This window comes from Barbus barbus (genome assembly GCF_936440315.1).
Source record: "Barbus barbus genome assembly, chromosome: 13".
NCBI lineage: Eukaryota > Metazoa > Chordata > Actinopteri > Cypriniformes > Cyprinidae > Barbus > Barbus barbus.
Genome location: NC_136741.1, coordinates 16,866,302 through 16,892,669, shown reverse-complemented (window position 1 = coordinate 16,892,669; position 26,368 = coordinate 16,866,302). Strand labels below are relative to the sequence as shown.

At 35.8% G+C, this 26,368-nt stretch overlaps 3 protein-coding genes across 4 annotated transcripts in view; 2 read left to right on the top strand and 1 right to left on the bottom strand.

Moving 5' to 3' along the window:
- The first annotated feature begins 13 nt into the window (after positions 1-13).
- On the top strand, positions 14-2,921 carry LOC306879175 (large ribosomal subunit protein uL29m-like). The gene is made up of 7 exons (XM_079431975.1): positions 14-237; positions 330-460; positions 693-753; positions 836-932; positions 1,708-1,838; positions 1,941-2,036; positions 2,349-2,921. Exons 1-7 carry the CDS (start codon positions 104-106, stop codon positions 2,455-2,457), a joined length of 759 nt encoding a protein of 252 aa, XP_079288101.1. The 5' UTR covers positions 14-103; the 3' UTR covers positions 2,458-2,921.
- Positions 2,407-10,783, bottom strand: LOC306879174 (actin-like protein 6A). Its single transcript, XM_079431974.1, has 14 exons — positions 10,602-10,783; positions 8,594-8,670; positions 8,336-8,510; positions 8,029-8,129; positions 7,822-7,919; positions 7,377-7,471; positions 7,040-7,146; positions 6,810-6,899; positions 6,649-6,710; positions 4,028-4,142; positions 3,866-3,946; positions 3,681-3,776; positions 3,514-3,600; positions 2,407-3,319 (listed from the first exon to the last, which is right to left on the bottom strand). The coding sequence occupies exons 1-14, from the start codon at positions 10,624-10,626 to the stop codon at positions 3,239-3,241; spliced, it is 1,290 nt and encodes a 429-aa protein (XP_079288100.1). The 5' UTR covers positions 10,627-10,783; the 3' UTR covers positions 2,407-3,238.
- A 3,942-nt stretch (positions 10,784-14,725) lies between these two features.
- Positions 14,726-26,368, top strand: part of LOC306879557 (transmembrane protein 131-like) — a 41,730-nt gene continuing 30,087 nt past the window's right edge. Inside the window, exons 1-3 of one of the 2 annotated variants that reach the window (XM_079432588.1) lie at positions 14,726-14,895; positions 21,169-21,230; positions 24,015-24,055. In XM_079432588.1, the coding sequence (XP_079288714.1) occupies positions 14,775-14,895; positions 21,169-21,230; positions 24,015-24,055 (224 nt within the window). In that variant the 5' untranslated portion in view covers positions 14,726-14,774. The remainder of the gene's footprint in view (positions 14,896-21,168; positions 21,231-24,014; positions 24,056-26,368) is intronic. The other variant, XM_079432589.1, reaches the window with a different exon arrangement.

Here is a 26,368-nt window from a genome sequence, read left to right as displayed (position 1 = left end):
ACGTGGGAAAAAAACGTTGGAACTTTTAACGTGGTTTAATCTACCACTGTCCGGCAGGTGGCGCTGCACGCTTCCGGTCATCGTTTCGTTTGACATTGTCAAGATGGCTGCGGCCGTAACGAGCCGCCTGACTGCCGCTGTCTGCAGACAATTTCAGCATGTTATTACTGTCTCTTCACACACACAGCCTCAGTATGCGTCTCAAGCGTTCTCCAGATTTCATTCGTGTCAACGAAGGTATTTTTTTCTTGCTTAAATGTCAGTGTATGAACGAAGCATGATTTAGTATATAACCAATTAATGTGAATATATGTTCTGTCGGAATTTAGACAAATGTATGACTCGTGGTGGTTCAGGAGCTCCGTGAATAACCGAGCACTCCACACATCCTGTGTCAGAAAAGGACTGGAAGAATTCTTTGACCTGCCAGAGAACTGGGGTGAACAAACCGTTAAATCAGGTACCAGCAATATTACATAGCATTTCACCTGAAGATTCTTTCTTTTTTTCTGTTACAATAAGCTGTAGTCTTTGTCTCAAAACAAGTGAGCTCCCTATCTAGACCGCATTATATTCAGTGCCCAAATATTCTGTCAAGATAAGAAGCCTGCTAGGTTTTGAGATACAGTCATATTAATCTACTATCTCATTACTTGATAATATATTGTTAATAATTTTTTGTAACCTCAAAGGTGCTCCATGGACTGGCAAACAGCTTCGAGTGAAAAGTAATGAAGACTTACACAAACTTTGGTAATTGAGTAGTTTTACATTTTGAATTTTTTTTTCGAAGTAAAAATTAAATAAATATTCAAATACTATTTGTATTTTGCAGGTATGTTCTTTTGAAGGAAAAGAACATATTACTCACTTTAGAACAGGAGGCAAAACGACAGCGCCTTACGATGCCCAGTCCAGAGCGCCTCAAAAAGGTATCAAATTTGTTCAAATTGAATTTAATTATTTAGTTTCCTTTGATAAAATGGTATAACCTTGAAAATATTACTATGGTGGTACTATGGAACAATGACGATACAGTACTTTGGTATATACTGCTTAAAAGTTTGACGTCAGTAAGATTTATGCTTTTTAAAATGCATGCTTTTGAGCAAAGATGCATTAAATTGATTAAAAGTGACAGTGAACGTCAATTTTTACATTTATAAAAATCTACCAATAATAATATGCTGCTCTTTTCAGCTTTCTATTCATAAAAGAATCCTGAAAAAATATTACATATCGTGGTTTCTATAAATAAACTAGCAGCACAACTGTTTTCGACACTGATAATGATAAGATATGTTTCTTAAATACCAAGTCAGCATATTACAATGACTTCTGTAAGATCATATGACACTGAAGACTGGAGTAACAGCTGCTGTGGATTCAGCTTTACCATCACAGGAATAAATTATATTTTAAAATAATACAAAACAGTTGTTTTAAATTGTAATATTCAATTCAAATTATTCAACGATCAAATGTTTTTCCAGGTTTTCATAACCACTGTTCTGAAGGGACATATTGGCACAGCCTGCCAAGTTTTATCTGCTGTATTCTTGGTCTCATGATTCTCTTTAAGGAAATGAGAGCCAAGAGCAGCTATAGGTCCTAAAGTTTAAACACAGGGTGAATCTGCACCTGTTCTCTTTAATTTGTCACGTGTACATGGATGAACCAATATTCCACTCTGAATTCTTCTAATAGGTTGAAAGGTCAATGAAGCGTCTTGACACAGTTGTGACAGAACGTGAGGATGCTCTGCGCTTTCTACAGCTGGGACAAGAGAGAGGTAGACCGGGCGAATGGCGCAGAAATGTCTTTGGCAAAACCTTCTGGTAAGCAAATAAAGAGAGTAAATATTTTGCAGATTGTTCTCCTTTGCACATCTATTTTGTGTTTGTGTAATGTAACTTATTACAAGCATGTTTGTTCATCAGGTACCGCTTCAAGGAACATCCAATCCCCTGGCACCTGAATTCCAGATACAAAAGGCGGCGATTCTTTGAACCATCACATGTTGCCCCTTACACAAGGCAAGTCTCAGATTTTACAAGTCCACCAAAAAATGTTTCCCCATCAGAGTAACAACAAATGTAACTGAAATATAAATCCATAAAATACATTTTTTAAAGATTTTATGTTCTCTCACAAATTTTGCATTCTTTGCAAGCGACTGCAAAGTGTGACATGAACATAAAAGCTTTGAAATGTATTTTTTTCCAACATGGGTATCCTTAAAATCTGCATGAGATTGATTCAACCAGCTGATAGATGTTGACATTAACAAAATTTGATTACGTTACGTAAATGACAGTAATGTTTAACTCTGCTGTTCTGTATTTTAGGTTGAGCCTTGAAAAATACCTGAGGAGTAAGATACGGAGAGAAAAAAGACAAAAGAGAAACCAAAAAAGGCTTGCAGCAATGTTTTCAAAGACGCCTGCACATGCATAAAACCACTGACAAAACTTTTCACATTTAATATTGTCTTTTGATCGTTTTTTTCATTTCTCCAGAAGTTTTGGAGATTCAAAATATTATACAGTCAAATAATAAATTCAAACCTGTAACTGAGACCATTTTGTATATATTTACCTAGTCATTTTTACATCTCATGTCTGAATGTGTAAATTGTTATGATTGCAAATCATTCTGTTTTGAATAACTTTAACTCTGAATAGACAAGTTGAAATGTACTAATTAGAACAAAAGTTTAAATACAAATGTGCACAATCACTACACTGACAAGTTTATCTCTAAGTAATATGAGAGAAATTTAGACCAGTTTAACAAAAACAAATAATTATAATAATTCCCAAAACAGCCGATCAATTGTTAAAAGCATAAACATTTGGTTTCCTGCGGTGCATTTTCTAGGAACTGGCAAAGTGGTGTAAATTAAAAAACTCTTTCAGCTGTTCTAAGCACTGATACATTTGGAACATGGAATTCCCATGTTCCAAAACACATAACCTTGTCACTGGTATTTAAAATTATTCAGGTGGTCAGAAACATTTGTCAGTGGATATGAAAATATTGTGTTGAACAGTAGAAAAGAGTGCAACCATGTCAAACTGTTTAAAATATGGTTTGTTTGCACTGAAAATAACAGTAAGTGTCCTTGTTCGATCCTGAGTCCACTAAGAAGGCTTTTACTACTAGGTGGTGATGTGTTGTTTTATTTATTTTTTTCTTTCCTCTCCCTCTGAAGGCAACCAGGTGTTGATGGAACTGGTTAAGGGCACTTCCTGTCAACACACTGTTTCCCACCTTCCTCATACTCCTGCTTTGAAATCCACATTTGCTGGAAAGTTCCCTAAAAGTAACACAACAGAGTCATAATTAATATATTGGTGTTGTTAGACTTAAATCAAGAGGTGAACAAATTGACAGCGATATTAAAAAACTAAATATTGATACTGTGCTAATACTAAAAGCTACATCTAATATAATAAACAATTGTGCAGTTAAAATCTGATCCTGCGAGAGTCCTACTGAACAACTACGTACCAGAGATGCAAGGATAGAGCCCCCAATCCAGGCGCTAAATCTGCGCTCCACAGTTGTGTTGTTGGCTATCAATTTCAAACGCATGCTCTGCACAAAAGACACAAAACAATCAGTTATCATTAAAAAAAGCAACATCAATATAAAGCAAACCAAAATGTGCCACTTACTGGTGGCGTCTTCTGCGAGAGCTCTCTGTTAAGTCTGTCTGTAAAGCCTTGGATGAGAGTGTTTCCTCCTGTAACTACCACACTGCCATACAGACCCTGTTTAAAAAAAAAAAAATATGGTAAGCATAACGTCACCTGTATTGGCATAGGACATGTAGATGTACAGCAGAGTTTTAAAATCTTACTGGTCGAATGTCTATGTCACACATGCCAACGCTGGTGGTCACAACATGGCCGACTCCCAGCATGGTGTTCCCTGACAGACCCTGTGAAAACGTGGTAAGTTGCCGTAAGAAAAAAACAATACGAAAACATGACTTGGCCAATGTAAGAAGGATATTTCTTGCCTTAGCGTTTGAAGGGTCAAAAAGACCCTCTGGGATCTTAAGTCTTTCAGCTCCGAAATCACAGTTGTACCCATTAGGCAGCTCATAATGAACAGTGGGCATCTGGGCAGCTACTCTGTATAAGACAAATTGTGACAATGTGGCATTTTTCTTTTTCCATTAAGAATATAAGCATTGCACATACCTAAAAGCTCAACCGATATACAAAAAATATTATAACTACCGTTCAAAAGTTTAGGGTCAGTACAACTTAAATGGTTTTGAGAGAAGTCTATTCTCCTCACTAAGCCTTTATTTATAAGATCAAAAATACAGTAAAATCAGTAATATTGTGAAATTGTTCAAATTCAGAATAATATTTTTCGATCCTAATATATGTTAAAAGGCAATTCATTCCTAAATTTTCAGCAGCCAGTACTTCAGTCACACATGATCCTCAGAAATCATTCTAATAAATGGATATTGCGCTCAAGAACAGTTATGTTGCTTTATATTTTTGAGTAAACAAACATACATGGAAGAGTGGTACAAGGCATTTAAAATGAACTTACTTCAATTATACTACTTGCATAACTTTGGGCCCTAAATAAAGCATATACGAACAAAAAAAAGAAAAAATCTAGTGTTGAGAATGGATGCTGAAAAAAATAATACCTTGGTTACACTTTATTTTGATAGTCCGCTTTAGACATTCTACTAACCATAAGTAACTTCACAACTACATGTCAACTAATTCTCATTCATTTGCAACTACTACAGGTCTACAAACTCTCAGAGTAGACTTAGATTATGGTTAGTCGAATAAATTGACATATACTTGCAAAGATTCTTATATCAGTTTGTTGTATGTTGTGGGACCATCAAAGTAAAGATTTAGAAGATTAGCAGACAGTAGTTGCAAAATTACTTACTGTTAGTTGAATGCCCAAAGTGGACTATCATATTAAAGTGGTACCAATAGTTTTAATCTGGAAAGAGGCTGTGCATGGTCAAGTTACTCTTTGCATTGTACTTGGAACAACTCGCCAACACATTACATAAAATGAGGATATTAAAGGGATTAAGATTAGAGAAAATTTATATAAATTAATTTATGCGGACAATATTTTGATGTACCAAGGGCAACCTGCAGATTCTTTATCTAAATTAATGCAATCATTAGAACAATTCAGAAAACTTTCAGGATATAAAATGAATATAGGTAAAACCCAGTTGCTTTCACATAACTATAGTCCACCAGAAGAAAATGGAAGATCCTTCTTTATGAGGCCCAGTGGAAAAACTCCCATACAGGCAATCCTAGCTGACAGAAACTTACAATATTATATAAATACTACTGATAAACAATAGGCAAAGTATGGAAATACCGAAAACTATTATAAAAGAATATAAATTAGAGTGAAATCTGGTGCTTCTCAAATGGTGTGCATGTCAGATTTTATAACAAATAGATTAAATACTAGATTTAGGGACTGGACAGCTAAAGGAATAACAGTATATAAAGCATTCAAAGGAGATTTGCTACCCAGGTTTGAAACATGAGAAACATGGAACTTCTATAGATAACCTACAGATACGAGATAGTCAATATGAAGATGAAAAATACAAAACGTGTAATAGATTTGTTTAGAAAAGCCTATAACTCAAATATTAATGGTAGAATTCTCATGTATGTATAACATTTTTGTTAATTCTGAAAACACATTCAACCTGTTATCTTAAAACAAAATGGGAGAAGGAAGGAGGGATTACTATATCGGAGGAAGAATGGAAAATAATGTGGAGGAATCAATGGAAGTGCACCAGTTCACAGAAATGGAAACTGAAGGCTGGAAAAATCTGCCAAGATATTGTTACACGCTCTCAGAAATCTCACTATGTTAGTAACACTGCAGTTTGCTGGAAATATTGTGGGAACCAAAATATTTTTGGGGACTGTCCAGCTATCTTAGATTTTTGGAGAGAGATACACAATGCTTTCCAAGATATTTTTAAATGCGAATTACTCCTAGAAAGTAAAACGTGTGTGTGTGTGTGTGTGTGTGTGTATGTATGTATGTATATATATATATATATATATATCTCAAGATTGAAGAAAAATACATACTTGAAGAATATGCTGTTGGTGGCTACTAAAAAGACTCACCAGGAAATGGTTTGTCACAGGAAAGTCCAACTATAAATACATGGATGGAAATTACAACTGACATTTTACAAAATGGAAAGGTAACAGCATTTGTTAACCGGTAACTGGAACAATTCACATCAAAATGGAAAAAAATGGGTTAACCATGAAACACCCCACAGGACTGACTTTACTTTCACAAGCTAATGTTTATAATGTATAGAAAGATCACTCCCTATGTACATTGTTTTTTTCTTTCTTTGCTCTTAATGTGCATAATCTGATGAATACTACTCTCAGGTTTATGGTAAACATGAAGGTATGACACACACCACATTTGAAATCTAAATGTTTACCCAATGTTGAATCTCAATAAAATAATTACAAAAAATGTCTTTACTGTCACTTTTAATTAATTTACTGTGCACTTGCGGAATAAAAGTGTTGACTTCGTTTTTTGTTAACTCTGTACTGTATGAAAAGTAATTGAACGTACTGTTCATCATAGGGCGAATCTGACACCTGCAGCACAGAGGCCTGGAAATCTTGTATGACAGTCTGAAAGACAGGGAGCAACAGTCATTACATAACACGATATACATGCACTTCAGTATATTCGGTAACTCTCCTCTATGATTTCTAGTTTTCATCACTTACATTACACATATAGTTATGCCATGAACGGGTAACTTGAGGTAGTTTCTCTTTCTTCTTCCAACTGGCTGAAGCTCCTTCACAAACTGAATCCTTTCAAGAAAAAACATTGACATTAATTTTTCATTGAACATTTTATCTACTTCCCACCACCTCAAGAACATAGTGAGCATCCCAACCTCCAAACACAGATGATATGACGACTGAAAAGAATGAAATGGAGTAGTCCTCACCTTTGATGCAATCATATACGGAGGCACTATTTCAACACCTAACTCTTGAAACAGCTCTCTACATTGCATACTCATGAAGTCACCAGCAAGAGGAGACTTTACGATGCCTGGAAGATCATAAAACATACATTATAGAAATATCAACAACATACATAATATATCTGAAATCATAGATAAAATAAAAACCAAATATTTACACATAATGTACATTAATGTAAATAATATGTTGTATTAATTGTGCACAATTCAACTTTAGCAGTACCATATCTACTATATTATATAAAATTATTCAGTTTTTAATTTGATGAATATTAAAAAAAAAAGGGTTTTGAATTACCTTGTTGTAGGACATAACCATCGTGCACAGGAATAGCAGTTGTGTGTGTTGATCCACTATCTAACACTAAACCTGTGGACCGTCCATTGGCAAACCTGAAATGCTGAGTTAAGGATTTAACATTTCATTTATTTTCTATACTCTATAAAGTAATTCTAAATAAGATCAAATCTGTCTCAACCTTTAAGCTACGATCAACTTAAGCTTACAAGGCTTTCAAACACTTTTAAAATTAGGATACCTCATATATCCAGACAGTCCTTCAAAGAAAAAAAGGTAATTTAATATGAGAAATTTCTTGATTTTAAGTTGTTTTGGCTTATTTTAAATCATTTTAAGTCATCTTAAGGCCCCGTGGTTACAAAACTACTAATCTGCAAGACATTGCCTTTCGCAGAGATTTAGATTGTCAAATCTTTAGCCAGCAAATTAGAATAAAGGATACGCAGACAGGACAGCTGATTTACACAAGAAGAAAGCAGGAATGTTGTAATGCTCAAACATTAGCTCAGTCAGCTTCTCTCTCTTTGCTCGTGTGTTCCACTGCAAGATGAAGAAAACAAGATCACATGGAGTCGGCTGAAGCATCCCAGCAGATGGCAAGTGTATGTTCCAATCTGCAGATTGGATTTATGTCCGAAAATCAACATACCGAAGCCTCTGACATCAGGACTGGATGCAGACTGGGCTCTGATTTGAAGTGCATTTTGTAGGTGTGATCTAAAATGGCTTGGAAACTGTCCCAGTCCTCAACTTCAGAGAAAAAAGGAAAATGTGTCTGAAACTTGGTTTTCATATGGGCTGCACAAATAATTCTGGTTCTACTGGACATCTAGGTTTACAATATGAACTCCTGTTAGTTTAGCTTATAACAGATTAGTTCTAATGTATGAAAAAAAAAACCCTTTAAAGCTGTATTAAACTTTTATTTTGATCACTTTCGACCCATATTAACTTACTCATTCCATTTTTGAGAGGAGACATGACCTCCATGCTTTCTCTAGGGACCCTGAGCTGGTTAGTGTCGATGTAGTAGGTGGTGCCACTCTGCTTTCCCTTCTCTCCATCTGTCTCCATTGGTGTACTGCCATCCTCCCGGTCCACAGTTACACCGATCACAGTAGGAAAGTCAGCCTAGAATCCACAAAACAATTTTATGCTTAAAACATTTTTTTCATCTTTATCACCAAAATATGGATTCATATAACTGCTCACACCTTGGGACAATCCTCTCCTGCATATCCAGCTCTCACTGAATATGAGCCCATGTCAAATACGAGAGCTCCAACTTCATCTGTGAAGAAAAAAATGTCCAAAAAGAAACAGATGAGGATACAACTAAAACACAGACACACACAGAGAATCTACAGGTGCTGGTCATAAAATTTGAATATCATGAAATTGTTGATTTATTTCAGTAATACCATTCAAAAAGTGAAATTTGTATATTAGATTAATTCATCACACACAGACTGATATATTCCAAATGTTTATTTCCTTTAATTTTAACTGTAAACTAATGAAAGTCCCAAATTCAGTATCTCAGAAAATTAGAATATTGTGAAAATGTTCAATATTGAAGACCCCTGGTGCCACACTCTAATCAGCTAATTAACTCAAAACACCTGGAAAAGCCTTTAAATGGTCTCTCAGTCTAGTTCTGTAGGCTACACAATCATGGGGAAGACTGCTGACTTGACAGTTGTCCAAAAGACGACCATTGACACCTTGCATAAGGAGGGCAACACACAAAAGACATTGCTAAAGAGGCTGGCTGTTTACAGAGTTCTGTGTCCAAGCACATTAATAGAGAGGCGAAGGGAAGGACAAGATGTGGTAGAAAAAAGTGTACAAGCAATAAGGATAACCGCACCCTGGAGAGGATTGTGAAAAAAAAAAACATTCAAAAATGTGGGGGAGATTCACAAAGAGTGGACTGCAGCTGGAGTCAGTGCTTCAAGAACCACCACGCACAGATGTATGCAAGACATGGGTTTCAGCTGTCGCATTCCTTGTGTCAAGCCACTCTTGAACAAGAGACAGCGTCAGAAGCGTCTTGACTGGACTGCTGCTGAGTGGTCCAAAGTTATGTTCTCTGATGAAAGTAAATTTTGCATTTCCTTTGGAAATCAAGGTCCCAGAGTCTGGAGGAAGAGAGGAGAGGCACATAATCCACATTGCTTGAGGTCCAGTGTAAAGTTTCCACAGTCATTGATGGTTTGGGGTGCCATGTCATCTGCTGGTGTTGGTCCATTGTGTTTTCTGAGGTCCAAGGTCAACGCAGCCGTTTACCAGGAAGTTTTAGAGCACTTCATGCTTACTGCTGCTGACCAACTTTATGGAGATGCAGATTTCATTTTCCAACAGGACTTGGCACCTGCACACACTGCCAAAGCTACCAGTACCTGGTTTAAGGACCATGGTATCCCTGTTCTTGATTGGCCAGCAAACTCGCCTGACCTTAACCCCATAGAAAACCTATGGGGTATTGTGAAGAGGAAGATGCAATATGCCAGACCCAACAATTCAGAAGAGCTGAAGGCCACTATCAGAGCAACATGGGCTCTCATAACACCTGAGCAGTGCCACAGACTGATCGACTCCATGCCACGCCGCATTGCTGCAGTAATCCAGGCCAAAGGAGCCCCAACTGAATATTGAGTGCTGTACATGCTCATACTTTTCATGTTCATACTTTTCAGTTGGCTAACATTTCTAAAGATCTTTTTTTTTGCATTGGTCTTAATTGATATTCTAATTTTCTGAGATACTGAATTTGGGACTTTCATTAGTTGTCAGTTATAATCATGAAAATGAAAGGAAATAAACATTTGAAATATCAGTCTGTGTGTAATGAATGAATCTAATATACAAGTTTCACTTTTTGAATGGTATTACTGAAATAAATCAACTTTTTCATGATATTCTAATTTGATGACCAGCACCTGTATAAACTCTTGTAATAAAAAATAGAGTCCGTTACAATACGTAAATCGTCCTTCATTTTTATATTTAATAACTACGCACTTAATATTTTATTTTCATTAATTGCGCGCTCAATATTCTGCTGCATGCTTCATTCTACAAAGCATCTTAAACGTGGACTTTCAGCTCATTTTCACTGAATAAAAGTAGAAATAATCATGTCATGCTAGTTTGATGGCTAGCGAGCTCATAAATGCGGCGCACTCATTCATTTGATTCTCCCTCCAAAATCGCACTTACCTCCGCCATACACTCCGCCACTCATTTTTGCGGCTGGTCAATACTGACAGAAGACAACTGTTTGATTTCTTATTTTATTTTAAAGTGGGGATATAAAATAAGAACCGTACGATTCGTATTTTCAATATCACAACAAAGGAAACGAATCAGACATCTTTGTCTTGAGAGGATTATGGTGGCCTGTGGTTGAGGTGCTTTCAGCAGCGCCACCAGTCGGCATGGAGGATGAAATTAAACCGTAGGCGTAAAACGTACTGAGTGTGGAATTATATTTGAAAGTAAGGGAAAAGTGAAAAATAGTGTCAAGCCAAAAAAGTCATGAAATAACCAATAAAGAACAATAAAGTAACAATAACGTGACGTTTATTCACATTTTTCTAAGGCACTAAGACATCTTATGAACTGTAACCTGTGTCCTGAAAACCATAGACATTATAAATACTATATTTATAATGTTTATGCTGAAAACTGAATGCTAAAACTGTTTGATTATAGTCTATTATACCATGTTTTGTCTTGAGTCAATTTCATCCAACTTCAGCGAAGAACAAATTAAAATGTATTGCTGAGTTGTGGTGACATGAAAATTCTCTTTAGGAGAACGAAGACTGACCAAATACAGATTAAACTGAAATTGATGTCATTGACAGGAAAAATTCAGCCTGGAACATCATTTGATCAGCTCAGTTAAGTTGACAAAAGAGAAAAGATGTGTTATGATGATGAACAGTTATGATGATATGATGAAGAAAGTATTTTGAACTTTGAAGTCTAAATTAAACTATATGGAGTAATAATATATATATTTATTTTATCATTATTTTTTTTAACCAGGGTAAAATTATTCTCTTTTAGTAATGTAAAGTACAAAACAATCCAAAATAATATTTATTTATTCATTTGCTTGCTTGCTTGTTTTAGTTTTTTGACGTTGTTTACCTTGGAATATAAACATTAGTTCAAAATAAATCAAAATATAAAAATAAACAACTTTGCTTTCAATTTATATATCTGTCTGAAGATTCTTGTTTTCTAATCTTGCACATTAACACCATATAATAGCATTTTTAATTTTTTTTGCACTGAAAATAATACTTCATTAATAACACTTAAAGGATTAAAACAGCAGGGGGTGTTACTAAGCAACAATAGCAAGTGTAACTTTACACTCAGAGAGTAATTTTTCTACACTGTAAGATGCTATTTTAAGACTAAACATTCAATACGAATGGTGTACTTTTAACACTAGATAGATTGGGACCATATATGATCTTTAGTATAGTGTTAAAAATTATACTTTCAGTGTTAAATTGACACTGCGTTTTTTACTGTGTACATATACTTAATTTTTGTACATTTTATAAGTATATTACTACTAAATATTAGGAAGAGCAAAGTTTTTAACCAATACCTTACACCTTTTATTTCATTTACTGTATAGTATAGTAAGTTTTAACTCAACACAGTAATTCAAAATTTGTTAGATTGCTGACTTTTTTTTTCTTCAAAAATAGATAAAACAAGATTATATAAACATATGGGGGAAAAAAAATTTAATGTTCCTTCATTGTTGAAATTCTTAGAACCACTCCCATTCATCATGCTATTATTGTTCATCACCTATTTGTATCCAAAAAATGTAGACATATATGTTGACTGACTAGTATATCTAGAATCCTCGTGGTTGACGGATAATGAATAAATTATAAACGTTTTCAACCTTCGTACTATTGGCCTATTGTAACAATTCACTAGTTTAGTTATTTCACATATTTGTACTCCAGACAATGATTCATAGAATTTTTAGGAAAAAAATGAACAGAAAGTTACTAATTTCCACATTGTGAAAATAGAAAATGGATTTGTAGAACAGCCGTTTTTGATTTATGAGTAAAATAAAGTCTGTGGTTATTAGTCATGTTTTCCAAGCAGCTTTCTGTCCCCAGATTCAGATCTCAGGGAAGCAGTTCTCACGACTCACCTTTTCCCCTCCATTCCTGGTTTTGGGGGGGCTGTTATTATTTACAGTTCCATTATTTGTTCATTATTGTTCATTATCTTTACATATACATACATAAAAAAGACATTACATGTATACAGAAACTCACAAGATGAATCAGTTAGATTGAATAGTTTAAGGAAATAGTTTAGGGAAGTGTTCATTTGCATCACTTGCAAAAGCTCAATTCTGCAAATACATTTTTTTAGTGTGTCTTCAATTCATGGAGAGATTCAATGAAGTTTCACTGTTGACTTGAGTATAGAACAGAAAGTTGTAGAACTATGAAAACATTTAGCAATCATATATTTCTCATTTGCACAAACAAATACAAACTTAATTGTACACGTGAACTTTCATTGCTCCACATGTAACAGTATGTTATACATGTTATACCCCACTCTAAAGGCTGAATGACTCAAATGTAAATGGTATTTATATTATTAAGTTGATAAACAGAGCAGTTCTCTGAATGAAGTCACAGTGTCTAAATAGATGTGCTACATTCCTCTTTTGTTTTTTACAACCCTGCATGGGCCCATTAGGAACTGAGATGTCTGTGTCCTCAATCACATGGCAGCTGTTATCAGTCTGTGGAGAAAACGTCATCAATAAATATTTAAACAGTGAAAAATATAATGATCTGCATAAATAAGTCAGTGGCTCACATAGTTCTTCTGTCAATGCTAACGCAGTGGCTACATGAAAACTTTCTCACCTTATATGCATGCAAAGAGGAGGCATTGTGCAGGAGGAAGTAGTGGTCAGCAAGGATGAGAACATTTTCATGTTTTACATTTTAGACAGGAAACAAAAGCTGTATTGAACATAATCAAACGTGGAAGGTGTTTGAATAAACTAATGGCTATCACATTTTCAAACTAATTTCCTGATTTCACAATAAGTGAGAGCCACATTAAGGACTATTTTACAACAATCTGCTTGCCGTCTTCTGTCCTTACATAAAAGCTGACATTATTTTTTGGAGTGGTTTTGATATTTGAATGCAGTTTATCACAACACCAATAGAAGAATGCCTGACATTAGATTGTGTTTGGAAAAGAAGCTGAATAGGTGCACCTGGTTTGTGTATGCTTGTTTGCATGTGTTGTACTTTCATTGGGGCCTTATTTGCATGATGATCTGGGAGGCTGGAGGCTGTTCATGCAGTCATACTATATAAGTAGAAAGACAATTCATGACTGTGATCATTTCAAATCTATTGGTGTACTAAAGTCCAAATAAAACTTTCAAAAAGGGAAACTTTAAAAAATCCCTAAATGGAGGACACTGAAATATACATAAACAATACATGAACAAATGGTGCTTATCAATCTTTATCCTCTCCATTAAATAGCCTATTTATAGCAAGTGTCATACTGTATTTACCATTACACTAGATGCTTTTAACCTGGGTTCAGTTGTTGCACGGTATCTGTAATATTAGTGTGTATATTTATATTGTTGCTTTGGTACTTTTATGTTTATTCTTAATAATAATAATTACAGTGGCCGAGAGAGCTCAATGTGCTGCAACTTCAGAAAACACATGCAAATAGAAAAAGCACCAGCAAATTAAGAAAACATCTTCATCAGTTTGACAGCTGCAAATACTAGCAACACAACCAAATATAAAACAAGCTGCAAATCTTCACAACACAAACAAATAAAGAAACACCCAACCAAATAGGCCGCAACAAAATTACCTCAACAAAATTAAAATGAACTATGTTGTATATTTATATTTGCAACCTATGTGTACGTAGACATTTAATTTTTCAACTGTATGCATATTATTATTGTTGGTAAAATATTGTTTTTATGGGAGTAGGCCTATAACAACAAAAATAATAAAAAGTATTAAAATAAAACGTGCAGTGTAATAATAATAATAATAATAATAATTGAGGTTAAATTCAATTAATTAAAAGTTTATTGTTATTATTCATTCTACATGTAAAATAATATATTGTAAGTTTTATACTTCATGTGAGTGTACATCATTTTAAGGATTATTTTCAAAACTTAATTTTCTTTAGCATAACTGCAACATTGCACCTAGTGCCCAGAACTGTAGTGTCTGTCAAATCCGCTGTGTGTCTCTCCTGAATGACTCGTGAGCGCTGTTTATATGAACGCGCACGGCTAATGTTTAGAGAAACAGCAGCAGCAGGATGGCGAGCAAGGACACAACACAGAGTTCCCCACATCCAACACGAACAAAATCATCATGTGTTGGACTTCTGCGCCTTTTATTTATTGCATTTATTCACGTGGCACAGGCGAACAAACAAGGTAACCTCCTGAAGCGTGTTGTAGCTGGTTTTCGTGAGTCTGTATGGCTTCACTGCAAGCTAATGGCTGTTAGCTTCGAGCCTTAGCGCGTCAGCGAACAAAATAAATATTTAGTCAAGCCTTATCCATAATATTGAAGTCACATGTCTAGCTAGGTTAGATGACATGTGACTGCTCTTGCTGTTTTTATTTTCTTGACGTAAAGCTGCTGGATAATATTGCTCAGGGATATTAGTTTAGCTTGAGTATTGAAGCTAACAGGCTTAGCCATATTACATTAGCGAACCTGGCTGAAGTTACTTTTACTCTCAAAAACAAAACAATGGATAATGTGTTAAAAACTCAACCCCAGTCAGGACAGGTTATCATCTTTGTAATAGCACGTTTAATGATTATGTTCACTCTCCATTGGTGACTAGTTCATGTCTTGGGATTGTTTTGGCTAATAAATGCCGGTGTAACACGAAGTTTTACTCTATGAAAATAACGTTCATAATGTTTCAGATGTCAAAACATCATATTAAAGCTATGTCAAGTGATAAAAGAGTGGAAGGTTGAAAATAGAGTGTTATTGTGAGAGTTTTGTGTCTGAGGCCCGGTCTGTCAGTGACATGTCAAGTTGGAGGAGGTGGTGTCACTGCATACTGCAAGCTCATGCAAGTTTTTACTATATTTCTTCACGTTGCTCAAGCACAGTTAAATACAGTAGAGTTGTATGCCACTGAGAGTAATTAGTTGTTAAGCACTAAGCTGTGTGTTATATAGAAATTGAGTTGTCTGATTGCATTTGAGGGGTTTAGCTTATTGAATAAAATTTAGAGGTTCTCAGACATGACACTATAAAAAGTCTTATCAAAGTGCAGAACACTTGGTTGTGTTTGCAAATGAAATAGTCAGGGCGCTCTGGCAGAATCCAGATATCAACCGCTTGACAGGGCAGGTGACCTAATAAATCCAGTGCTTGTTTATTTTTGACTATTTCTTGACTAGTTTATTACCTGTATTAAAATGACTCTCAATGCCAACAGACAATTAAATGGTTACTTCACCCAAAAATGAAAATCTGTCATCATTTACTCACACTCATGTTGGGTGTAAACGTCTTTCAGTCTGTCTTCTGTGGAACACAAAAGAAGATATTTTGAAGAATCTTGGTTACCAAACAGCTTTGGTGACCATTAAATTCCATTGTATGGACAAAAACACTGACACATTTCTGGAAAAAATTATATGTTATACAGGGGTAGCACGAGGGTGAGTAAATGAAGACACAATTTTTGTTTTTGGGTGAAGTAACCCTTTACATATCAGTTGTCGTTGGTTGAACAGTGTGGGCTTTTCTGTGACCAACGTCAATGTCTGTAGAACATTTTGACTGAAGCACAGTATGTAATAAATGTCAAAACACTGTTACACATTTTGTTGAAATCAGTCTCTTGGGCTGTCATCTGTTCTGTGAGAGGTTGTGATCTTTGCCCTTCAGAGACAGCATGTTTCTCTTTTCCCTAATCCCTGATTACTCTGCCTCCTTCGCCTGGACAGTGGGGCAATCCAATGGTGATTTTAGGGCTTAGATGTTTGTTTTCCCTGTAGTGAGAGTTTCTTATGTTGTTTGTTATCAGAAATTATGCATTTTGATGATAAATCTAAAGCTTTTGAGTTGAATAAGATCAATTTCTTACAAAGTCAGTTATCAGATCTTGCAATTGTAAATTCAGTGTTTTGTTGTAAATGAGAAATAATAATAATGGTCTTTGCCAAATGACAGAGTAATAAACCTATTTCTCATTTCTTTCTCTTAGAAAGTACTTAATGGACCTAATAGCTACAGAGAAGACCACACAGAGGCTTGAGCAGATGGGTTAGTGCTCTTTGGGAAGCACGTGTGAGATGTTAAGTGTTCTCACTCTTCCCTCCAAATGAATGCACCTCTATTTCATTTACTGTGTCAACCCAGTTATTGACTGGAGGGACTCACTGAGCACATAGTGTGCTTTTTTTTTTTTTTGTACTTTTAAGTCAAGCAGGAATGTTTTTTACCTCTTGGTTCCTTCCAATAAGGCAAGAATTCGCTTATCAATGACATCACACTTGGCGTGTGTCAGTAAAGCACTGACTGGAAAGTTTGCAATGACGAGCATGTATGTGTTTAGGAAGTTAAGTTGCTGTGATTGCAACAACAATGAATACCCCAAAATGCATTATACAGTGTCATATCTTTTATATATGACATTTAATAATATATCAAATATACACATTACATTATAGATAATAAAATATATTTATACATTTACGCTACTGTTCGAAAGCTTGTGGTCAACAGTAATATTGTGTATATTAAAATTTCAAATGAAGTTTTCCATTTTAATTTATTTAATTATTTAATATATTTGAGTTTTTTCTCTCTAATGGCAAAGCTTAAGTTTCAAAGTCCAATACTTTAGTTTTTAGTGTTATATAAGAAATTATTCTAATATGCTCATTTGCTGCTCAAGAAACCTTTATTATTATTGTTAGTTGAAAATGGTTGTGTTGCTTTGTGTGTGTGGAAAGTTGAAAATCAAAATGTGAGAAATATATTTCTCTTTTCCAAGATCTGTCTGCTCAACAGATGCCTGAGAGATGAGAAGGGAAATGGTTGATGCTTGATCGAGAGATGCTCAATTGCCGTTGCATAATTCTGTTCATGTGTGCGGGAGCACATAGTGTTCTAGTTTTTCAAGGCCTAGAACTCACTCAGCAGTAAGGTCTATAGTTGAGCATGAAAGGTTTAAACATAAAAATGGTTTCGTTCCAGTGCTGCTGTGATTGAGTAGTTAGTGTCTCATGTGATGGTCTCAACTACAGTTGGCTGTAGGTATGTCTGTGTTTGGCTTAAAGGAATCCATCAAGGTGTGTGTACATGAGCAAGAGTTAGTTTCCGGAGTAACATGTTGTTTTTACTCATTCAGCAGCATATGGCTCCCTCCCACTGGTTCTCTACAAAGCCAGTGAAGGGTCTGAAACACATTCCTCACAAAACAACATCCATGATTGTCTTTTGGCATTTACAATGCGCGTGTAGAAGCCACCTTTGTTGAAAGGAACACAAGCTTACACTGCATTTGTTAAGTATTTTATTAAATGATGTGGTATTGTTTGACCAGGCGTAAGTTTAAGAACTCAAATTTCCATGAAATTCCACTATACAAGATCTTAAAGTGTAGGGATTTGTAATATAGATGCCCTGTTGGTAAGATATTGGATGTTTAGAAAGTTCTAAACCTCTTTGCAGGTGGTTTTGTGCGTTACTTTAAATGAATCATCTTGTGTCTGGCTTTTATAAGAGCAGTTATGTGTAAATGTGGTAAGGGATTTCTGATGTGTAAAGATGCTTTTAAACATTGAAGTTCCAGACTCTTTCTGCAAGCATTAATAACTGTGGAATCTTGTTGTGAATTTGATATCTATTTAAAATCCCCTTGCTATTGCAATATTGTGCCACAAATTTGACTGACAACTGCACAGAAATACATAGTCAGTATTTAAGTATTCATAAATAAGACAAGTTTATTCAATGCATAAGACAAAAATATAGGCTATTATATTAAAAACAATATTGTGGTTTCTATAGAAATTTTGAAAAATAATGTGATCTTTAACTTTAATGTTTATCTTTTTTGTTTCTATGCTCAAAATTCAAGTATAGGGAGGCTCAGAGAGAGAGTTTGTAACCATAACTTTGCAAAAGTGTGCAAAAATAATTTACAATAAAGTAAAATGTTCATGCATTAGTGTATGCATGGGGGGGGGGGGGGGGGGGGGGGTTGCAGATCACAGTTTTTCAGTTTTACGGAAATCCAAAAATTTTGCAGCATTATTTTTTTATTTCTTGATTTCTCGTGATCTTGACACAACCAATTGTTTTATTGTGATCTAGACACAACAAAACAATTGCAATCATGAGAAAATCAATAAAGAAAAAAAGAAATAATGCATGGTAGGGCTGTATACCTTAGAGAACCTGGCGATACGATACATACCTCGATACACAGGTCACGATTCGATACGTACCTCGATACAGAGCTGTCTCGATACGATTTGATACAATGTGACACGATTCGATACGATTCAATAAAAATACATGGGCCAGAGCCAATTAGTAAATGCTGAACACATTTACTCAACAAACAGAACTCTTGCATTTTTCTTCAATTTATTGAAGACAAAAGTGCATTATAACAAAGTGCATTTTGCTTAAATATTTGCAACTTTAAGTGCTCTGATTAATTGTACACAAATTGTATTAATCTGGAAATTACCACAAGTCAACATTTAACTTTCCAAGGGTACAGTCTGAGCTCACACAAGCACAAAATCTTCTTCTTATTATTCTTAACTTCTTATTAAATCTTCTTATAATTCTTTTTTGTGACACCATGTACTGCCATAACATATTTCACTATGAAATCACTTAAATGCTACTTCTTGCTTTAACATTTTCCATGAGTTTTTTGAAACTCGCGGGCGCCGCTGCGCCCCCTAATGGCCGGGCGGAGTATCGATACTAAGGGCTAGAATATCGATACTGTATCTTTTTTTATTATATCGGTATGTATCTAAGAATCGATATTTTGAGCACACCCCTAATGCATGGTCTCTTAGGGCTTCTGTACTTTTTTGACTGGATAGTAAAAAAAACGCCTATACCGGTTTGAAATAATAAATGGGAAATTCCCTCTTTTTGTTTCACAGAGACCTCTTGGCAACGGACGTGACCACACTATCGTTACGAACTTAACGATCGCCGATAACCCATTGTTCCAGAATATATAGTTATCGGCAATGCTGATGTATATTGCAACACAATATATATTGAGCAATAAATTGTTGGGGGAGTGGTTAGTATGTACGACTGACATGTTGTCATAATCTGTGTGTGTAGGTTCGAATCCCGGGTGAAGCATGTTTGTAATTATAATGGGGCAGTTGCGGCCTAATGGATAGAGAGTCGCAGGTTCGAGTCTCAGGTCCGGCAGGGATTGTCAGTGGGGGGAGTGAATAACTAGCGCTCTCTCCACCCTCAATACCACGACTGAGGTGAGACCCTTGAGCAAGGTACTGAACCCCCAACTGCTTCCCGGGTGCCGCAGCATTGGCTGCCCACTGCTCCGGGTGTGTGTTCACGGTGTGTGTGTTCACTGCTGTGTGTGTGTGCACTTGGATGGGTTAAATGCAGAGCACAAATTCCGAGTATGGGTCACCATACTTGGCCACACGTCACTTCACTTCACTAACACTCCTTTTTTTGAGACTTTTTCAGTCTATTGCATTTATACTGCCCACAGTCATTGGTTGATTCCTTCTTGCCCAAATATAAAAATGATGGGAATTGGTCCAGTTGACACTCAACTCGAGATTTAATTAATGTTTGTTGATGAAGTGGACTCTGCACCTCTCTAAGTTAATTATATGATGTAACATGATGTGGTGTGGAAAGTGATGCGTGTTTTGTGTACCTCTGAAAGTGTATACGAGGGAGCGTGACTGGCCTCTATCACTATAAACTTCACTAGAGTTACAGAACTGCAGACTAATAATAGCACTGCAAGTATACTGACATGAAGCTGAATATGAGAGCTCCGCAGCTCTGAGAGGACTTGCCATTAGCCATCTGTTAATCTGCAAAAAATCTGCTTCTACTCAAAGGGCTTCTGATGTTATGTTTTAGTATAGGCGCACAAAAAAATGAATTAGGTGACAGTATGGATGGCCCTTCACGCTTCTATGGTTGACTTATCTATATTGTGTGCCCATACTTATGCATTGACTGTCATCAGTGGTTTCCTGTTTGAAGGATATTGATATTACAGTGATAAAGCGATGAAGCTACTAACATAAAAACATCTGAAATCAGATTGAGGTGTTGACCACATCCATTTCTGACATTTCCATTTCTGATTTGCTTGCTTTTTTGCTGTTTCCTGGACTCAAAAACTGCTTCCAGGAAGCCTTCTCTTACACAGTAATGCATGAAACAGTAAAACTATACGGTTCTTCAAAGTCCTCAATTAAGAGCTCACTTGAGACAAATGCAGACAGTGAATGATCGCAAAATGACTGTAATGATTCCCTGTCTCTTCAGTCCTTTGTGTTGTCTGATGAGTAATTGTGTCCAAATCTGATACACTCCCAGAGAGCCTCTTGCACACACTGGGAACTCAAATCATCAACCTGCATGGCATTGTTTGCTGATATCCAAACCTCATGAGAATTTTCCGTTTCTGTCTACAGCTTTCATACAGTCAGACAACATCCTGGAGGTACTACACTTTGGGGAAGGAGGCCTCTTGCAGGTACGTTTTTGTGACTCTGATAGCATGAAGCTTGCATTGAAGTGTCAAGGCCATAGGAAATTCCTCAAACACCATTTTTGTGATTACACTGAATACCACAAAGATTGATGTTGTCAATAAATTATGAAAAAATTACGATTGTCACAAGTAGTGGATGATACTGGATTCCTTTATTTGAAAGGTAGTGAGACAAAAAAAAAAAGAAAAAAAAGTTGTTGCCACAGTTGTTCAATTTCATATTTTAATAGTAATATTACTATTAATTACCTTAATTTTATGTAACAGGGCTCCAAACTGCGACTAAAATGGTCGCATTTGCGACCAAAAATATTAATTTGCGAGTGAAGTTTTTGCTGAGGTCGCCACTGGCGACTATATATAATTTGCATGAAAGGACTTTTTTCCCGATTGTTTTGCGCTCACATCTTTTGTTATGTTCACGTATTAAACTTACATAAGACAATGCGCATCAAAGTTTTACTGGAAAAGAGTTTCAAACAGTCCTCGTCTCTGCCGCACACAGTCTGCTGAACGCAGTGAGAGAGACCTGAAAGGTGATAATATAAACACCAGTACGCCGCGTCCACACGGTCCGTGTATGCGTCCGGATCGCGCGAGCGGAGAGTATCGCACTTAATGCGCAGGCGCGATCTCTTTAGCAACTCAGTTAAAGCAGCAAGTGAACCCATTATATATTTCGATTTACTACTATAGTATGAAATGAACATGATCAAAAGGTAGGCAATAAGAAAGCCTATAGTACAACTTACTGAAATGTTTTATGGAAAATCTCATTCAGTGTTTCAAACTGAGGAAATGTATAAAGCTTGTAAACATTGCATTGTAATACATTTACCTCAGAATAACCACTCAGTGTCCATAAACTCATCAGTCAGCTAGAAAAATAACTATAAAGAGGAGCGTTTTGCTATATTTATGCGCTGTTGCATATTAATATTTTTACTTATTGTGTTGTACATGATTCAACTCCTCCTATAAAATTGCATTTTACTAATGAAGAAAAACAGACTGAATGTGTGAAAGACGTGACAACATTTATAGGATGCACTGCACTCAGTTGCCAAGTGATGCTTATGGTCCATGATATTGGTACAGATTCTGTGTAACGAACAATTCTTTGTGACTGGATATTTCAAGTTGTAAAAGACATTTAATTCACACTTTAAGTGAACCTTAGTCCCCCGGTCGACCTGATCATCTACAAGATGGATTAAAATGCTGATAAAGCCTAGAAAAGATAAGACATAAACGCATGACAAAATGATTGAAATGTTAAAATAGGGGGGAAAAATAAAATGATAATAATAAAATAAACCACTTTTATTCTGTGGCACCTAAAAAAATAATTTGGCGCCTAAGTTTTTCTTTTATAGGAGCCAATGGCTCCTTACTCGATTTTTTTGTCTGGAGCCCTGTGTAAGTTATATAGTACATGCACTGCTACCGAAATTGTAGAGTGTGATGAGATAAAAAAAAAGAAAAGAAAAAGTAGCACACAATCTTTTTGCTTCTTCTGGATACATAAACATACAAAGCAAAGCATTTGATTCCGTCTGATGAACAAACTGATGATCTTATGAGATCTTAGGCCTAAATGATCTTGTTAAATCTGTGTGAGCAGTTATTAATTTAGCATCTGGGTAACTTACTGAACTGAAAGTTCAAAACGTACTGAACTTTGTCTCGTTTCACTTTCTGTGTCTGTAAGGGTTATGAGTCTTATATCAGTATAATTTTTTTTTTTTAAATAGGCTAATTATCATAATAGTATAATTTTGTGTATAGGCAGGTATGTTGAGGGTGGAACTTTGTTCTTCCCTTTCTGCAAAAACAGAATTCTATAGGAAACAATTATTTACTTATAAAACAATTATTTAAATTATGATACTCCAGTTGTCTATCATTTAGTTGTTACTCAAGGTTAATGAGAAATTTTGCAACAGCTTTAAAGGCTTTATCAATTAATAAATTTAAATAAGTCTCTGTAAAGGCTTCTTTATCTTTTCTAGTCCTGTATTTAGGGCTGTGCAATTAATCGCATGCGATTCTCATGCGCAGCTCGTCAGTAAAGCCGGCTCCGTGATTGGAGGTAAATCTCCATCACCTGTTTTCAAATGGAGCGGCAGTTAATACACAGAGCTGTAGTTCACTGACAAGCTACGCGATATCGCGTTCATAATCGAATATGACGACATGCGCATGAGAATCGCATGTGATTAATTGCACAGCCCTGCTGTATGTGTCATTCTTTGCAGTACTATTCATGGTTTATTAGGCTTTAAAAAGGTGTGACAGCCTAAACGATGTTATCAAATGCATTTAATTGTCCAATAAACTGTTCTCAAATAATAGAAAATATCTCAACTGTTTTTAAAGCATAGTTGTAATAGTCCCTTGAATGGGACTATGAACTCTATGATCTTAGTGGTTTTGTGAACGTCAGTTTGGACTTTTGTGGAAATGTTAAGGTTTGTAAATAGACTAGACCGTACTCCCCATCCAGCTTTTTCCATCTTATTTTAGCCCTACAGAAGCGAACCTCAGTGAGAACATACCAAAGACCGTCTTCTGAGAGTCTAACACAAACTCAGTGTACTCAAACAGCAGCCCATAGATATAGCAAGATCCTTGTCCAAAGGATAGACTTTAACAGTTTGGTTAGATGTGTTTGACCTAAACTGTCTGTCATTATAACCTGCTCTTTCTGATTTAAATGTTCTGCATGTCTGAATGTTCATAATTGAATTTCTTTTCTTATTACAGACAGAGTCTGATATTGATCTTAGCTCATATCGTCAAAAAAGGTAAGGTTTAAACGTTCATACACCCAGAGATTTTCTGCATGCATCGTTTTGTACGTGCTTGGCCAGAGTCAGCATGTGGTTTATATTAGATTGTCCAAGAGACATTTGTTCAGTACTTAACGAGACACGTGAACTAAATATTCCCTCTAAACTATGATCCTGTGCTCAACGAACAACAAATGAGCAAAAAATACAAGCGTCACAAGTTCGCATTTCAAATGATTTTTAATCAGATTCAGATACTCTTGGCAGTCATTGGCATTCACTAAATTGTCGCAAAGTGGAGCGAAGAGAATGAATGAATGAATCAATGGATGAATGCATGAGCAGTGTGTCTTTGCTGTGGCATTTTAAGTACTTCAGCAGTGATTTTACTCTTTGGATAAGAGGTATACCTCTTATAGCGAGTTTATGAAGTTACACAACACTGTCTTTTAAGTTTGTAAACAGAGGAACTGGTATGAAAGAGCAATGAGTCAGAGACGGAAAAGTTATTATTCTCTTATAAGACCAGAGGAATTTTGATGTGCACATTTCTTTTTATAAGTTAGAAGTTATTTCAGACTTTGAACTAATTCCAGTAGATACATTTTTTGTGTACTCTGTGGGCTGTTCATTTGCTCAACCAATCAAAGCATTCCAGCTTGAGGGATTGGCCAGCCTACTTGTCTGCATGCTGGCGTTGGCTGGATTTAATTGGCCGATTGTCTGCATTGACTCAGCAGGACACACCCTTAGTCAACACCATCAGCATGTTGCATACAGTTTAGCGTGCATGGCCATGTGTAGCGCAAGTGAGAAAATGAGGAAGCAAGCAAATTCTGTTTAGTGTATTTTTATTACAAAAATGTATAGCTTTGCGATCTAGTGCTAATAGACTTCGAGTGTTTCCTCTTTTTCTGATGGATAGACAGATTTTCTGTTGTTTTTTCAGACCTAGTATTGAACTTTGTGTCTACTGATAGTGGTGTTTTTATTGCAACTCTTCGGTTTTTTTAAAGCACATCACCATACACACACATACTGCAGTTGGGAAGTGGTTGACACTGTTTTAGCTGTGTTGCAGCTTTTTTTTATGTGGTTTGTGCCACCAGACCAGTTAGCCTAGTTAATGCCTTGACACTTACTTGCATGACACACTGACATGTTTTATGGCTCCTTAAAATGGCAAATTAATCTGCTGGTGGTGTGGTTAACTCACCCTTTAGCTCTGTTCTAGTTCATTTTAGCTAGTGTAGCCAGAGGTCATGCTGACACGACTTGAGTCAGGCTTTAAAATCATCCATATTAGTTCATAACAGTGTTTGTGTTATCCTTAAGCTGCAGTAGAGAGATTCACAAGATACAGGCTTTATTTCTCTGGAACACATTGCTGTGCAACTTGATGTGCCACTTTCTGTTGTTACTCAACAAATATGCAGCGAGTCTTGCTCCTATGAGACAATGTCTTTAGTCAAGTGGCATGACTAATTTGTCTGTCACTCTGACACACTCAGGTTTTGAGTTTATTTTTGTGGTTTAACATAAGCTTTGCCTTGTGCAGATGTTTGGGTACTTGTAGATGAGTCAAACTGTTTTAGAATGTTACCCCTCCAAGAAAAACATTAGTTATACTGCCAGTGGAGAGAGTGAGATGAATGGATCTATTGTAGAGTGGCACTCAGATCAAAGTGCTGAGTCTATTGTCTGTCTAGACATAAAAAATAATGATAATATAGTAACAGTAATTTGTTATAATATTGTTGTTACATTATACTATCCATTAATCCATTATCCATTTAATTATCCGTTATTGTTTCAATCAATAATTAAATAATAAATTCATCATCAAATCAGTAAAAATAAATAAATAAATATAATTCTCCCATAAAATCAGCCAACACCGGGGGTCCTATAAAATCAGTTTTATTTTTTCCTAAATTCCATTTAATTGTTTTAATTTTTTCTGTTTTAATTCTTCTAGACTCTGCTTTAATGGTTACATTAAATTTTATTAATCAAAAAGCATGTCTAATTAATTGAAATCATGAAGCTTACATTTTTATTAAACAGCATTTTATTAAGTTTTTTTTTTTTTTTTTTTTACCAAATTCTGTTTTCCATGAATTTCCTTATCACCCTGCAGCCCAAGACTGAAGCTAAGCAGGGCTGAGCCTTGTCAGTACCTGGATGGGAGACCTCCTGGGAAAACTAGGTTGCTGTTGGTAATGGTGTTAGTGAGACCAGCAGGGGGTGCTCACCCTGTGGTCTGTGTGGGTCCTAATGCCCCAGTATAGTGCCGGGGACATAGATAGGGATATATCCATCTTTCGG

What these genes read in the sequence shown, in the direction of transcription:
- LOC306879175 (XM_079431975.1), top strand. Translation starts at nt 104, where the DNA reads ATGGCTGCGGCCGTAACGAGCCGCCTGACTGCCGCTGTCTGCAGACAA. An exon ending in TGAACAAACCGTTAAATCAG is followed by an intron (nt 461 to 692) that starts GTACCAGCAATA and finishes GTAACCTCAAAG; the next exon opens with GTGCTCCATGGACTGGCAAA. An exon ending in GTCTTTGGCAAAACCTTCTG is followed by an intron (nt 1,839 to 1,940) that starts GTAAGCAAATAA and finishes TTTGTTCATCAG; the next exon opens with GTACCGCTTCAAGGAACATC.
- LOC306879174 (XM_079431974.1), bottom strand. Translation starts at nt 10,626, where the DNA reads ATGAGTGGCGGAGTGTATGGCGGAG. An exon ending in TCCTCTCAAAAATGGAATGA is followed by an intron (nt 8,130 to 8,335) that starts GTAAGTTAATAT and finishes TTTTCTCTGAAG; the next exon opens with TTGAGGACTGGGACAGTTTC. An exon ending in TCTCGCAGAAGACGCCACCA is followed by an intron (nt 3,601 to 3,680) that starts GTAAGTGGCACA and finishes TCTTTTGTGCAG; the next exon opens with AGCATGCGTTTGAAATTGAT.